Source organism: Vulpes vulpes, chromosome 4 (genome assembly GCF_048418805.1).
Source record: "Vulpes vulpes isolate BD-2025 chromosome 4, VulVul3, whole genome shotgun sequence".
Classification (NCBI taxonomy): Eukaryota; Metazoa; Chordata; class Mammalia; order Carnivora; family Canidae; genus Vulpes; species Vulpes vulpes.
Genome location: NC_132783.1, coordinates 102,003,779 through 102,019,852, shown reverse-complemented (window position 1 = coordinate 102,019,852; position 16,074 = coordinate 102,003,779). Strand labels below are relative to the sequence as shown.

The 16,074-nt window shown below is 46.6% G+C and overlaps 1 protein-coding gene across 1 annotated transcript; it reads left to right on the top strand.

Moving 5' to 3' along the window:
• The first annotated feature begins 2,254 nt into the window (after positions 1-2,254).
• FBLL1 (fibrillarin like 1) lies at positions 2,255-5,181 on the top strand. Its single transcript, XM_072756637.1, has one exon. It carries the CDS (start codon positions 2,340-2,342, stop codon positions 3,294-3,296), a length of 957 nt encoding a protein of 318 aa, XP_072612738.1. The 5' UTR covers positions 2,255-2,339; the 3' UTR covers positions 3,297-5,181.
• The last annotated feature ends 10,893 nt before the right edge of the window (positions 5,182-16,074 follow it).

The following is a 16,074-nucleotide window of genomic DNA, read 5'->3' as shown; positions in this document are numbered from 1 at the left end:
ACTCTTCAATTTGCAATGAGAGCAAAAACATCTAAGAAAAGCGTTTGTTTTATAACAATCATCCACCTCAAGAACTGTACTTTGCACTCTTTGACAATTTGTCCACATTCCAGGACATAAACTTATGGCCCCCATTAAGGAGCTCTCTGAGAAAACCAGACCTGGTGTCACTGTCCATGAATTTGATACAGGAAGAGTTCTGGTCCAGGATGAAATAAAAGTTTGGTGTGTGCGCATTCAGTACACTCTGCTTAACATCTGCCCTGATCTTCAGGTATGTTTTGTCTTTCTCTGGAGGAGGCACTTAGTTCTACTAATAGGGAGGTGGGAAGGTTGCTTATTCCAGCTACATACACCACCTTCCCCCAGTCTTAGGAGGGTCCCAAGCCAGTCACAGTAGCTAAAAATGGTCCCTGGTGGTGTCGCTGTCCGAGGTGCTGAATGCTCAAGCCTCCACGTTATGCCTGTTTTTCTGTCCTTTTGCGCTAACCAGTGTTTTTTGGTTTTGTTTTTAAAGATTTTATTTTTTTCAGAGAGAGAGAGAGAAAAAAAAAAAACGAATGGGGGGAGGGAGAAGCAGACTCCCCACCAAGCAGGGAGCCCGATGCGGAAGGCAGATGCTTAACCGACTGAGTCACCCAGATGCCCCCTATTTTTAATGCTCAAAAAGATGCCGAAGACTGAAAGAGCAGGGTTTTTGAGACATAGACTAGAATTAAGGAGTAAACACGAGATTTTGGCTTCTGCTGAGGTTTGTTACAGGATTTAGGGCTCAGGCCTATGTGTATCCATTCACACTGAAGAATCAACATTTTTTTGCAGTTGCATATTCCCAGAACAAATTCTGGCATTTAGCACAATTAATAGAAGAGAGCAGAGCTAAACAGAGCAACCAGCTGCAGCTTGTAGACTATTAACCAAAAAGGGGAGGCACAGGGGTGCCTGGGGTGGCTCAGTTGGTTAAGTGTCTGCCTTCAGCTCAGGTCATGATCCTGGAGTCCTGCAGTTGAGCCCCGCATTGGACTCCCTGCTCAACAGGGAGTCTGCTTCTGCCTCTCCCTCTGCCCACCCCCCAATCCCCGCTCATGTGCTCATGCTCTTTTTCTCTGAAACAAATAAGTCTCTCTCTCTCTCTCTCTCTCTCTTTTTTAAAGGGAGGCACTGTACTTTGGCAATCTCTGGCTTGGAATTTTCCTCTTTCTGACTTCCTACATCCAGTCCATCAGAAAGCCCTGTGACTTCTATCTTTGAAATATTTCCCTTGGATCGGTCTACTTTGTCTCACCTCTGCCACTTCCCTGACAACAGTGATCATGGTCACTACTGCCGTCACCACCCCGCTCTAAAAGTTGTAGTTACCATCTTTGGTAATCGCTGGGATCATCCCTTTAGGATAACATTTTCAAAGTAGACTGAGTCTAGGTATATGGCCTAAGTGGCTTGTCAGAATATGCGCACCAGGGGATCCCTCGGTGGCTCAGCGGTTGGGCGCCTGCCTTCGGCCCAGGGCCTGATCCTGGTGTCCTGGGATCGAGTCCCACGTCGGGCTCCCTGCATGGAGCCTGCTTCTCCCTCTGCCTGTGTCTCTGCTTCTCTCTGTGTCTCTCCTGAGTAAATAAATAAAATCTTTAGAAAAAGAATATGCGCACCAACTTGCATCCTCATCAACCTTGTATAAGGGTGCGAGAGTCACTCTTGCACAAGTGGCAAAAGCTCTAAGAGGCAATATATTTGCTTAAAACACACAAAAATGGGTGCGATTTATTGTATGCAAATCTCCCTCCATAAAAAGAACAAAAGAAATACATTACAAAAAAAGAAGAAGAAAAGCCCCGAGAAATGATCCTGTGCCGTGGCTGGGGTAAGTGTGTGCAGACGGGGGGTCGAGGCCCAACTCGCCGAGCTTGCCCACGGCAACCCGGGATTTCAGAGGGTCAGGGAAGCTCCCCGAGGCCGCACAGCTGCGAGCCCTGGCGCGGGGCTCGATCCGTCGCCTGCGGCAGCGGGGCCGCTTCCTCCTGGGCGCGCCGGGCGGGTGCGGCGGCGGCGATGAGGAGGGGGAGGGAGGGAGGGGAGGGGGCCGCGCGCGCCGGGGGGGGGGGGGGGGGTTCCGGGAGCCGCGGGGTCGCGGCGGCGGCGGCTGTGACGTCAGCACGCCGGCCGCCGCGTCCCAGGGCGGCTCGGGGCGGGGGCCCGCGGTCGAGCTGCTCCGCCGCCGCCGCCGCCGCCGCGGGTGTGCTGCAGGGGCCCGGCCGCGCCCGCCGCCGCCGGTCGCTGGCCCACGCGGGACCGCCGCCCGCGACAGCTGCCGCCCGGGAGCCGGGTGCCCGGGGCGCGCCATGAAGTCCGCGCGCAGCTCGCGCGGGGCGGGGGCGGGGGCGGGGGCGGGGGGCCGCGGCGGCTGGGGCGGGGGGCGGGGCGGCGGCGGCGGCGGCGGCGGCGAGGGCGGCCACGCGGGCAAGGGCGGCTCCGGGGCGCGGCCCCGTGTCTCGGGCGTCCGGGGCCGGGGGCGCGGCGGGGGCGGGCAGCGGCGCGGCGGCGCGGCGAGGAGCAAGAGCCGCCGCAGGAAGGGCGCCGCGGGCGTGTCGGTGGAGCCGCACAGGCACGAGGGCGTGTTCATCTACCGCGGCGCGGAGGACGCGCTGGTGACGCTGAACCTGGTGCCGGGCCAGTCGGTGTACGGCGAGCGGCGGCTCACGGTGACGGAGGGCGGCGTCAGGCAGGAGTACCGCGCCTGGAACCCCTTCCGCTCCAAGCTGGCGGCCGCCATCCTGGGCGGCGTCGACCAGATCCACATCAAGCCCAAGGCCAAGGTGCTGTACCTGGGCGCCGCCTCGGGGACCACGGTGTCCCACGTCTCCGACATCATCGGCCCCGACGGCCTGGTCTACGCGGTCGAGTTCTCGCACCGGGCCGGCCGCGACCTGGTCAACGTGGCCAAGAAGCGAACCAACATCATCCCGGTCCTCGAGGACGCCCGGCACCCGCTCAAGTACCGCATGCTCATCGGGATGGTGGACGTGCTCTTCGCCGACGTGGCGCAGCCCGACCAGTCCCGCATCGTGGCCCTGAACGCCCACACCTTCCTGCGCAACGGCGGCCACTTCCTCATCTCCATCAAGGCCAACTGCATCGACTCGACTGCGTCCGCCGAGGCGGTGTTCGCCTCCGAGGTGAGGAAGCTGCAGCAGGAGAACCTGAAGCCCCAAGAGCAGCTCACCCTGGAGCCGTACGAGAGGGACCACGCCGTGGTGGTCGGCGTCTACCGGCCCCTGCCCAGGGGCGGCGGCAAGTAGCCCCCAGCGCGGGCTGCGCCTGCGCCCCCTGCCGGGCCGGGCCGGGCCGGGCCGGGCCGGGCCGCGCCCGGTGGCCCCGTGTCTGCGGCCGTGCGCCTGTCCGTTTGTGCTTTATGTGTTGTTTTTCTCTTGTGCATTAAATGGCACAAAGAAACAGTGCATCAGTGAGGCCAGACAGTTTTGCCGCAATAACCATCAGTCCCTACATCTCCGCATCTTCAAATCCCTCAAGAGCTAAAGTAAGAGCTGCTAATAGGAACCCATCAAGGAACAGCCTGAGCGTTGTGCTTTACTCATCACTTCGGACCCTGATGTCCCCGGGCTCCTTCTCACGCGCGCTTTCTCATCACGGGGGCAAGGGGGGGAAAGAGCTGGGGAACCGCTGATGGGCCTGTAAAGTCCGCCTTGGGACCCAAGGACCGTTTCGGTTTACGTTGACTTAAGTCGCATGACCAAGCTGGACTCCAGGGAATGGCGCTGGATATTGATGGATGATGGTATAGTGTAACACATCCAATCTGTCTGACTCTAAGCCAGAGTTCTAGTACACTACGTGTGTTTAGTACTTTTCAACTAAGCCCCTTTGTCTTCTCTAAGACTTACTCAGCACCCCCCGCTGGGATGGCTTTGTTAACCATTTCCCTTTTGTTGTAAAGCAACAAGGGCTGCTGAAGGTAAACTGGTTGCCCAAGTTTGCATAACCAGTTGGGAGATAGAATTTGAATCCCAATCTTTTGGGCTCTAAATCTACTGCTATTTCCTCTATACCAGTGGGATCATACCTCTCACCTACATGGCCCACACTGGACAGGCTGCAGGTCCCCACATGTAGACACACAAAGAACAGAGTTCTGTAGTTTCCCTGTGTGCTTTCTTCCACCTCTCTGTGCTCTCCTTTGACTTCAAAATAACACAACCAGGCAAGGGGGTACGATGTGGGTCTACTTTGCAAAGCGTTCCCATTGCAAGGCGTGACATACCCGAAATGGTATCACCAAGTGTCTTGTCTGAGAAACAGCCAGAAAAATGACTTCAGAAAGTATCTGTTTCTGAAGGGCATTTCCTGCAGACCTTGAGTTGCTGGGCTCATTGCGTTCCATTCTGGCTCCCTAAACCAGCCCAAAGGGACTGGGAGAGTAAATAGTCCCAGGGAAGCTGGGAATGTTCCCAGACCAGACCTTTAAAAAGAGATTTTATTTATTCATTCACTCATACATTCAAAACAAAACAAAAAAACATTGCCGAGGTCATTGATAGTCTGGGAATGATTGCTCACTAATGCATTCTTTGGAGAATGGTTCTGCCTTCCTAAAGATGTGCTGGGGGCAGAGATTGCAGTTAGTCTGCATTTTCTGAGAGGATATTTCCTGAACAAAATAGGATAAGTCAGATTTTTTAAAAGACATCCATCCCTCCACTCTTCCCCTCCTCCCCCACCACATGCACACCAATGCTATACTGCAGGGTGTGAACTACCGTTCAGATTTGTTGGCCAGTTGGACTCGGAGAATAGGGGGAATGGAATAAATGCCTACAAAAACCCAAACCAATCATTTCAAAAAAGAATGTGAACTCTTCATTACAACTCTACAAAGCAAGGATCGTTATTTCCCTTTAACAGATGAGAAAACTGCGGTTCAGAGAGATGACATGACTTGCTTAAGATTCTCTAGTAGGGCTTGCAGCCAGAAATCAAACCCATAGGAATCTGACTCCAAAACCCTTTCTCCAATCCTAGGCTTATTAACTTGATGCCAGGATGAATCCCCGAGCTGGGGATGGACTCCCAGGAAACTTCCATGATATGACAGGATCCAGTCCCTCAGAGTCAGCTCAGCCTCAAAAAGGAGCACTTGGTTTCTCCTTACAGGGAAAACTCAGCCTCTTTCCTTGGCATGAGCCCTCCCATATACACACAGGGACAATTTATAGTCCATGTCTGAAGCTGCTTGGAGTGGGAATATCAGAGGAGAAATGGGACACAAATAACCTCCTTAAAGAATGTCTGAGTTGCAGATGGGTTTCCAGGCCAATGGAAGAACACTGTAAGTATCAAGAGAAATATGGGACTAAGAGCTAAGGGAATAAAGGAAGGAAGCTGGAACTTGGTTTGGAGAATTAAAGGCAGGTAAAAGTATGGGACTGGAACTCCAGTTGGGCAGCGAGGCCCAGGAAGTCAGCTGCAGTGACACTGGGCACCCAGGACGCTCAGAGCCAAGCATGCTTGGGTTCCTAGAAGGTATTCAATTGTGATCTCTAGGGGTCTTAGATCACTTAGGCCTTCGTCACAAAGTACAGTCTGGGTTGCTTAAGCAATAGATATTTTCTCACAGTTCCGGTGGCTGGCAGACAGTCCAAGGTCAAGGTGCCAGCAGGATTGGTTTCTAGTGAAGCTCCTCTCCTTTGCTTGTTGATGGCCTTTTCTCTGTGTGTTTGGTGTGGGAGGTGGGGAGGGCAGAGGGAGAGCTACCTTTGGTAGCTCTTTCTCTTCTTACAAGGACACCAGTCCTATGAAATTAAGGCCTCACCTTTATGACCTCATTTAACCTTAATTACCTCTTAAAGGCCCCATCTCTAAGTGAAGTCACACCGAGGGTTAGATCTTTAACACTTGCCTTTGGGGCAACACTGTTCAGCCCATAACACAAGGGTGGGACAGGAACCTTCGGCTTACTGGCTTGTGAGAATTGACTGAGGAAACCAATATGCACCGTGAAAATAACTGGACCGAGCTCTGCGTGTTGTCTCTCCTACTTTTCCTCTCTTGTCAATATAAGATGACAAGGTAGCTGAGAATTAAGAATTAGCATAAAGACCTGGAGAGAACTTAGCAGAGCTTTCAGAGCGGCCTGATGTTCAAGCTAAAAGGTGGATGGAAATTGCTACTGAGGGACGCCTGGGTGGCTCAGTGGTTTAGTGCCTGCCTTTGGCCCAGGGCATGATCCTGGGGTCCTAGGATCAAGTCCCACATTAGGCTCCCTGCGTGAAGCCTGCTCCTCCCTCTGCCTATGTCTCTGCCTTTCTCTGTGTGTGTGTGTGTCTCTCATGAATAAATAAATAAAATCTTAAAAAAAAAAAAAAGAAATTGCTACTGATTTTCAGAGAATCAGCAGCCCAGCAAAAGCCACACTGGAGCCTGGCCTGAGTGTCAGCACATGGCCAGCGGCAGCCACCTCTGCAGCAGGTGCAGGGATGGAAGAGACTGGTATTCAGAGATAGGAGTGATGAATTCCACGCCAAAGCAAGTCAGCAGAAGCTGGGGATGCGGAGAACACACAGATCCAGTCTCACCTATCCTCATCATCACCATAATGTCTGTCAGCCTCCTCCTGCCCAGATGTCTCCTGAGATGAAGGGAGGAAGGCTAGGGAGGGAAAATACCCGAGAGACTGGACCTTTACTCAAAACTGGAAGAAACCAACTTCCTTTAAATTGGCAGTCTCCTTCCTAGCTGCAATCCTGCTACGCAACAAGATGCACATCTGAGCTGCAGTGCGTATGTTTGGATTCTGCTTCACTCATATTTTTCAAGTACTTATGAGGTCTCAGGCAGAGAGCTAAGCATTATTTGGTTTTGAAAGATATTTTAAATTTATTTTTAAAAAGATTTTATTTATTGAGAGAGAGAGAGAGAGAGAACACAAGGGGGGGAGCAACAGAGGGGAGGGAGAAGCAGGCTCTCTGTTGAGCAGGGAGCCAAATGTGGGGCTGGATCCCAGGAGCCAAAGGGAGACAGTTAACTGACTTGAGCCACCCAGGTGCCCCAAAATGTTATTTTAAATTTAATAATAAGAACAAACATACCAGAAAAATACTGAAATGAAACCCTGTAAAATGGACACTGGTATTGAAGCTACTTTTAACATCTGTATGGTCTGGAGCAAGAGAACACACGAAAGCCCCTGGCCTGTGGCCTGTCCCTTCCTCTTTCTACCCCTGGCCTACCCCACACCCTGAAAGGCCTCATACACATGTCTGTAGCTTCCTAGCCTTCAAGTCCAAGATCTGTCCCCATGCCCTTCAGTAAACAGCCTCCTTTAAGGCACCCCATGAGGCTAGAGTTACAAACGAAGTGTGGTCCACTCTCAGGAGGACTGGACCAGGGAAAAACAATAGGAGTAGGCCCAGGCTGCTCAGGCTGGTTTCTGGTGCTTGATGCATGTTCTAGAAGATGGGGACATGGGCTCCTGGGATGCATGGCACTTATTGCCTTTGGACTCCTTGCCCTAGGGGGCAAGGTGCAGAGAGAAGAGATGCAAGCCAGAGCAAAGCCCTGTAAAGTACAGAGCCTGGGGCAGGGGCCCTGGTTGCTGATGTCTTAGTCTGGCCCCTTCGCCTCTCCACCCACCCACATGTCAACACTCCTTCTTAAGGAGGCAAATCCGACTCTTCCAAGTAGTCTTCCAGGCCTTTGGGCTCACAGGAAATCCCTCTTCTGAAAGCTCTTGATTTAGCTTGTGGTTGGGCTAGCACTTGCTATGCACATTTACTATGCTTCCAGACACATTATTGAACTAACCACCCTTTGAGAGGCAAGTATTATCACCCCCATATGAAAGGTAAGGAAACTAAGCCTCAGGAAAGTGATATGAATCCTCCAACATGGTTTATTTAGAACGTGGGAGAGCAGGGCGCCTGGGTGGCTCAGTCAGTTGAGCATCTGACTCTTGGTTTCAGTTCAGGTCATGATTTCATGGGCTGTGAAATGGAGCCCTGCCTGGGGCTCCATGCTTGTTGGTGAGTCTGCTTGAAGATTCTTTCCCTCTTCCCCTTCCTCCACTCTCTCTCTCTCAAATAAACAGAGAGAGAGAGAGAGAGAGAGAGAGAGAGGGCACCTGGGTGGCTCAGTGATTGAGCATCTGCCTTCAGCTCAGGTCATGATCCCAGGGTCCTGGGATGGAGCCCCATGTTGGGCTCCCTGCTCAGTGGGGAGTCTACTTCTCTCTCTGTCCCCCTCCTTGCTCGTGCTCTCTCTCAAATAAACAAATAAAATCCTTAAAAAAAAAAAAAACGGTGGGAAAGCAGGATTGTGTTGCTTCTTTAAGTTAGTGAAATTAAAATCAGGTGCTCTACGGAAACACTGGGTCTCCATGTTTGTCAGTCCTGCAGGTGATTCTATTGTGCATCCAGGACTGACACCTACTATTTAAACTTCCATACCATTCTTTTTTTAATATTTTTTATTTTATTATTTGAGATAGAGCAAAAGAGCACAGAAGGAAAGGGACAGGGAGAAGCAGACTTCCCACTGAACAGACAGCCCGATGCGGGGCTCGATCCCAGGACCCCAAGATCACAACCTGAGCTGAAGGCAGATGCCCAACTGACTGAGCCACCCTGTCGCCCCACTTCCGTACCACTCTGATAATTGATTTAGTGCAGTATTTTGAATAACTGGAACACAATAGCTGAGCTTTTCTTTGGTGCCTGCTGGTACTCGGGGCCTCTGACAGCACAGGATATTCCCCAAGATTCCAAAGAGGAGGAGGGTTGAAGTCTGTGCCTGAAAACAAAGTTATTAATGTTCCTGTCCATTTGGCCCCTGAGAGCTGCATGCAGATCATACTGTCAGGAATCCAACTGAGCTGGGAGAGAGCTGAGCTCAGGTGTCCAAGTGAAGTCTATAATTACTGTCATGGAATAAGCAAGAGGCTAAAACTAGAGAATGTGCCAACTCCCCCTGTTTCATTTCCCTCCGTGGAATGGCCCTGTCTGAGGTCAGGGGACTGAGAGGTCCGTGGGGGTGGGGGCTGGGGGTCATCTTGCTGTTTCCAGCACCTGGAACAAAAGGCTTCAGCAATTTTGTGGACCTTGAGGTGGGCGATGGGAGGGATGAGGGGAAAGGTGAGGAGTGAAGTTTTGAGTTCTGAGTCAGAGAGAGAAAAAGCGTCCTCATGTTCCCTGGCTGCCTCCTGCAGGTGGCAGAGATGCCTGGGGAAGACTCTAAGGCCTCAGATAAGGAGACCTGGAAACAGAGGTCTACCCTGTCGGGTAGAAATGTAAATCTACCTGGGAGGGTGCGGCGGGTGAGGCCTTCAGAGAGTGCAGTGTGCAGGCTGTGCACCCAGTCTGGCATGGGGAGGCACCTGCCCCCAACCCCACCCCATGTCTGCTGCGTGAAGCCTTTGTGATCACCAATGATCAGACGTGAGAGACTGCACACTCCTAGTTGATCAGGAGCCAGGATCTAGGAGTTCTCAATACATAAATTGTTGTGAATGGGCTTTTCTGTCTTATGAGCAAAAACGACGATAGATTTCTTTCCAAAATATTGCCTTTGCCTTTTTCTTTGTACTTCTCATGCTTGCCATTTCTATTCCCTGGTGGCCATCAAGCCTCCCATCTGTCCATTAGATACTTTCCACCTACTGCTTCCAGCCAAGCCTCTGCCTGGAGGTCCTGTGCCTTGAAAACATCACCTAGAAATTCTGGGGATCCTCTAATTTATAGCCAGTCAGAAGCACAGGTAACAACCCAAACTTCTTGTTGTCATCTAAGTTGGGAGGGCGGGTATCTTGTGTTTCTGAGCCCTCTGCCTGTGGGATCTGAGGCTCTCTCCAGATAAAGAATGTCAGAATTGAGTGGAATCGTAGGACAGCCAGCTGGTGTTGAAGAATTAGTGGTGTTATGGAAAACAACCCCTGTTTTCGCTTGGTGGAGTTGGGGCACAGAACCAACTTAGGAAGTGATTAGGTCATGAGGGCAGAGCCCTGTCGAATGGCATTAGTGTCTTATAAAAGAAATGCCCAAAAGATCTCTTCCCCGTCTGCCATGTGAGGGCACAGCAAGAAGCTGCCATTCTGCAAGCTGGAAGAGGACCTTTACCAGAACCCAACCATGTGGACACCCGGATCTCAGACTTCCAGACTCCTGCAGTGGGACAAACAGGATTCGGTTGTCTATAAACTGCCCCGTCTGTGTCATTTTGTTTCAGTAGCCTGAAGGACTAAAACAGGCTGGCCTTCAAAGCTCTCCAAAGGCCAACTTTTGACTACTTTGATCTTGTTTCATATCACTCTGAACATTATGTTTTAGCAATTCTGAGTTGCTTGTATCATCTTGTGTTTCAAACTTACCAGCCTTGCTCATAATTACTGCTTCCTACAGTCTACTTTCTTCTCCACATCACCTATTTGACATACTCTTTCCTCATACTTTAAGACTTAGCTCAGACATGTCCTGCAGATAGTTTTCCCTGTCTCCTCTTTGGTCGATCCATCCCTTCTCTGCTTAGGCTAGAATAAGTGCCTCGCTTCCCTATTCCTGTTGTTCTGCATTTCATTTGGTTAAGGAATTTACATCTTATTAAAGATGTTGTTTGTGGATAAAAAAAAGAAATTCTAGTTATATGCCGTATGTATGTGGTGGAGTGTCCTATCTCTGCCACAAAGGATGACTTCCAGAAACGCTGGACAAGAAGAACTGAGGAAGAAACCAAGAGTTATTTTTATGGAGAGAACCATGTCTTCCTCATCTCCTCCTGTGAGTCTAATTTTCTCTCACCCAAACCTCCTTCCTTCCCACTTATTTGTCCACCTCACTGCCCTTAGGAATGGTAAATCATTCAACCCCATGAGAGCCCCCAACACTCTGATCCATCATTTTTTACCCCTCCTTCAACTCCGTGCTTCCTGTCCCCAAGTTCTCCCCTCCTTCCTTACCAGGCTAAGATATCACGGCCCATTATAGTTATTTCCTGGCTGAAATCCTTGTCCAATTCTTTTCTGAACCCACCTGTTTCTTGGAGCATATGATCAAATGGAAACAAAGCTGCCAATATATATTACTAACACTCTTTTTTTCAACTTCTCCTAAGGTCCCAAGTTAACTGGCACATTACCTACCCTCCAAGTTATCAGGTGACTAAAGCTTCACTTCTTCATAACATGAATAACCATCCTTTTATCCTGACACAGCTGCTGGCCCCTAGTCCAACACCACATATTTTAGGTTTTTGGTATTTAGTGGCATTCCACTTCTGATCCAACTTCTGTATCAGCTGGGATAGGTATATAAGTGGATTATATCAGGTGATAGGTATATCAGCTGTGGTAACCATGCTCTGTGCCTAAATGAACAATTTATTTTCTCCCTCATACTGACTGCAGCACCTTCATTATCTGGTGGGTGAGTGAGGAGATAGGGCCACTGCTAATTTTAGTCACTTAGCGCCTGCTCTGTCATAGCTTGATCTCTATCTTAAATACTGCTGGTTGTTATAACAGAGGGAAAATATGGCTCTGGAAGGTCTCAAACAGGTGATTAAGTGATCTAGCTGAGAAGTAGGGCACATCATCTCCAATCACAATTCACTCACTAGTTGGCCAGAACTAGTCATATGAATCTACCCAAACATAAGGTTGCTAGGAAGTGCAATCCTACTTACTATGTATCTGAAAGGTGGAATGCTGAAATTTTCTGCTGAACGACATTAATGATGACAACAAGAAGATACAATTATTAACCTCATCCTGCATGTAGTGAGACACATGGAGTCAAAAAATTTGGCTAATATCATGTGCCTCATAAGTCAGAGCAGGATTTAAATCCATGCCCCAGAATATTTGCTTTTAACCACTACTCTACACTTTAAGCCATCAGCAAATAACTTTTGTCTTCTTGTTATTATCATGTAATTTAATTGTGATGTGCTCAGAGAATGTGGTCTTGTTTTTGTTTTGTTTTTGTTTTTAAAGATTTTATTTATTTATTCAGGAGAGACAGAGAGAGAGAAAGAGAGAGGCAGAGACACAAGCAGAGGAAGAAGCAGGCTCCATGCAGGGAGACTGATGTGGGATTCGATCCCGGGTCTCCAGGACCACGCCCTGGGCCGAAGGCAGGCACTAAACCACTGAGCCACCCAGGGATCCCCTGTGGTCTTGTTTTTTGAAGTTTATTGAGATTCTGTGGTCTTGTACATGATCAATTTTTGTAAATGTTCTTAGTGTGCTTGAGAATAATGTGGATCCTCCTACTGTTGGTTGATAATTCAATGTATGACCTTGAGGTCGAGCTTGACTGCAGTGTTCAAACCTATGTTTTGCCAACGTTTTGTTTACCTGTCAATAATTGAAAGAGGTGTTGAAATATCCCAGTGTGATGGCAGTTTCAAAATGACTTAGCATTTCATCAATTTTAGCTTTATTTTGTGGATATTTTATTACTCACACATATATTTTAGTTAGGTCGTCCGTTTAACTGAACTTTTTATGATCATGTAATGGCCCTATTCCTACTGATGGGCTTTGTCTTCACATTTTTCTTGCCTTAATATAATTATATAAGCTTTCTGTTTATGCTTGCCTAATCTTTTTAAATTGTACCTATTTATCTCAAAATTGAAGTATAGTTGATATACTATATATAATATAGTATACATATATACTATATATAATATATATTATACAATATATATTATACTCTATATATAGTATATACTATATATAGTATATATATTATATACAATGTATATATATATACATTATATATTATATAATATATACAATGTATATATATATTATATACAATATATGATATACAATACTATATTAGCTTCAGATGTATAGCATAGGGTTCCTTTTTCTCTACATCCTCACGCATACCCGTTTCTTTTGTTGTTGATTTTAGCCAATCTGACAGGTGTGAGGTGATATCTCTTCGTAGTATTGATTTGCACCTCCCTGATGATGAGAGATGTTGGGCATCTTTTCATGTGTCTGCGGGTCATCTCTGTCTTTGGAGAAATGTCTGTTCATGTCTTCTGCCCATTTTTAAATTGGATTATTTGTTTTTTGGTGTTGAGTTGTGTAAGTTCTCTATATATTTTGGATATTAACCCTTTATCACCTATGTCATTTGCAAATATCTTCTCCAATTCATTAGGTTGCCTTTAAAAAAAGGCAGCCCCGGTGGTGCAGCAGTTTAGTGCCACCTGCAGCCTGGGGCATGATCCTGGAGACCTGGGATCGAGTCCCACATCGGGCTCCCTGCATGGGGTCTGCTTCTCCCTCTGCCTGTGTCTCTGCCTCTCTCTCTTGCTCTGTGTCTCTCATGAATAAATAAAAATATATATAAAAAATAATTGTGTATATATATATATATATATATATATATATATATATATATATATATATATTTAGAGAGAGAGAGAGAGAGGAGGGAGGAGGGGCAGAGGGAGAGGAGGAGAGGGTGTGAAAGAAACAGATTCCCTGCTGAGCATGGAGCCTGGTATAGGGCTGATCCCCAAACCCCAAGATCATGACTAAGCCAGCATCAAGAGCTGGAGGCTCAACCAACTGAGCCATCTAGGTGTCCCTCAGTAGGCTGCCTTTTAGTTTTGTTGATTATTTCCTTCATTCTGCAGAAGCTTTTTATTTTGATGTAGTCCCAATAATTCATTTTTCTTTTGTTTCCCTTGTCTTAGGAGACATACCTAGAAAGATTTTGCCATGGGCTGATGTCAAAGAGGTTACTACCTATGTTCTTTTCTAGGATTTTTATGGTTTCAGGTCTCACAGTTAGGTCTTTAATCCATTTTGAATTTATTTTTGTGTATGGTGTAAGAAAGTGGTTCAGTTTCGCAAGTTGCTGTCCAGATTTCCCAACACCATTTGTTGAAGATACATTCTTTTTCCCATTGTATATTCTTTCTTGCATTGTCAAAGATTAATTGACCATATAATTGGGGGTTTATTTCTGGATTTTTTATTCTATTCCATTGATCTATATTCTTGTGCCAGTACCGAACTGTTTTGATTATTACAGCTTTGTAATGTAACTTGAAGCCTGGAATTGTGATGCCTCCACCTTTGCCTTTCTTTTTCAAGATTGCTTTGCATATTTGGGGCCTTTTTGGCTTCATACAAATTTTGGCATTGTTCTAGTTCTGTGAAAAATGCTGGTGGTATTTTGACCGGTATTGCATCAAATGTATACATTATTTTCGGAAGTGTATTTTAACGAATATTTGTTCTTCCAATCTATGAGCATGGTATGTCTTTCTATTTCTTTGTGTTGTCTTCAATTTCTTTCATCAGTGTTTTATAGTTTTCAAATACAGATCTTTCACTTCTTCAGTTAGGTTTATTCCTAGGTACCTTATTCGGGATGCAGTTGTAGGTGGGATTGTTTTCTTAATTTCTTCTGTGCTCCATTGTTGGTGTATAGAAATGCAACAGATTAAAAAAATGCAACAGATTTCTGTACATTGATTTTGTATGCTGTGACTTTACTGAATTCATTTATTATTTCTGGCAGTTTTTTAGTAGAGTCTTTGGGGTTCTCTGTTAGAATATCATGTCATCTACAAAGAGGGAAATTTTTATTTCTTTGTTACCAATTTGGATGCCTTTTATTTCTTTTAGTTGTCTGATTGCTGTGGTCAGGATTTCTAGTACTATGTTGAATAAAAGTGGTGCAAGTGTGCATCCTTTACTTGTTCCTGCTTTTAGAGGAAAAGATTTCAGTTTTTCATCATTGAATATGATATAATCTGCAGGCTTGTCATATACGGCCTTTATTATGTTGAAGTATATTCCTTCCATACCCACTTTATTCAGAGTTTTTATCATGAATGGAAGTTGAATTTTGTCAAATGCTTTTTGTACCTATTGAGATGACTATTTGATTTTCTCTTTCTGTTTTGTTAATGTGGTTAGGCGAATGTAATAACAACTATGCTATGGAAACCCTATTTTGTTAATGTGGCATATTATGATTGCTTTGTGGATATTGAACAATTTTGCAACACTGGAGTAAATCCTACCAGCTCATGGTGGGCAGGAGGTATTTTTAGATGTTAATAGAGAATAGCCCTTTGCCACTGCAGCTGGTTGTAGTAGAGCCATTTGACAAAGTGGGTGAGGTCTTTTGGGTTGGTTGTCCTATCTGATGCCAGAATAAACAGAGGATTTTTCTTGGGCCTTTTCTTAAACAGAGGATTGATTACCTTCTTGGCCTCCTGCTTCTTCACAACAGCAGGGGCTGAGGCCATCTTCTTTCTTTAGCCTTCTTTCCTTTCAGCATCTTGGATGGCTGGAGGAGACAGCTTAAAGTAAGTATTGATAGGTATTTGTTATCATTTTGTTAATTGGTTTCTGGCTGTTTTTGTAATTTTCTTTTCCTTTTCTCCTTTTGCTCTCTTCCCTTGTGATTGGTTGACTTTCTCTAGTGTTATGCCTGGATTTCTTTTTATTTTTATGCATCTGTTTTAGATTTTTGGTTGTGGTTACCATGAGGTTTATATATAACACCCGATGTGTATAGCAGTCTATTTTAAGTTGATGGTCATTTAACTTTGAACACATTCTCTCTCTCTCTTTTTTTTAAGATTTTATTTATTTATTCATGAAAGACACAGAGGAGAGAGAGAGGCAGAGACACAGGCAGAGGGAGAGAAGGAGGCTCCACACAGGGAGCCCGATGTGGGACTCGATCCCGGGATTCCAGGATCACACCCTGGGCCAAAGGCAGGCGCCAAAACTGCTGAGCCACCCAGGGATTCCCAACTTTAAACACATTCTAAAAGCACTGCAATTTTTCTCTGCCCTCTCCCACAAGATTTATGTATTTCACATCATCTTATTGAGTGTCCCCTAATTATTGTAGATATAGTTGAATTTACTACTTTTAAATCTCCTATTAGCTTGATAATGATTGATCTATTACCTTTACTATATGTTTGCTTTTACCTATCAATTTTTCTTTCATAATTTCCTTCTACTTATGGCCTTTTATTTTCCACTTAAGTCCTTTTAATATTTTGTATACATCTGGTTTA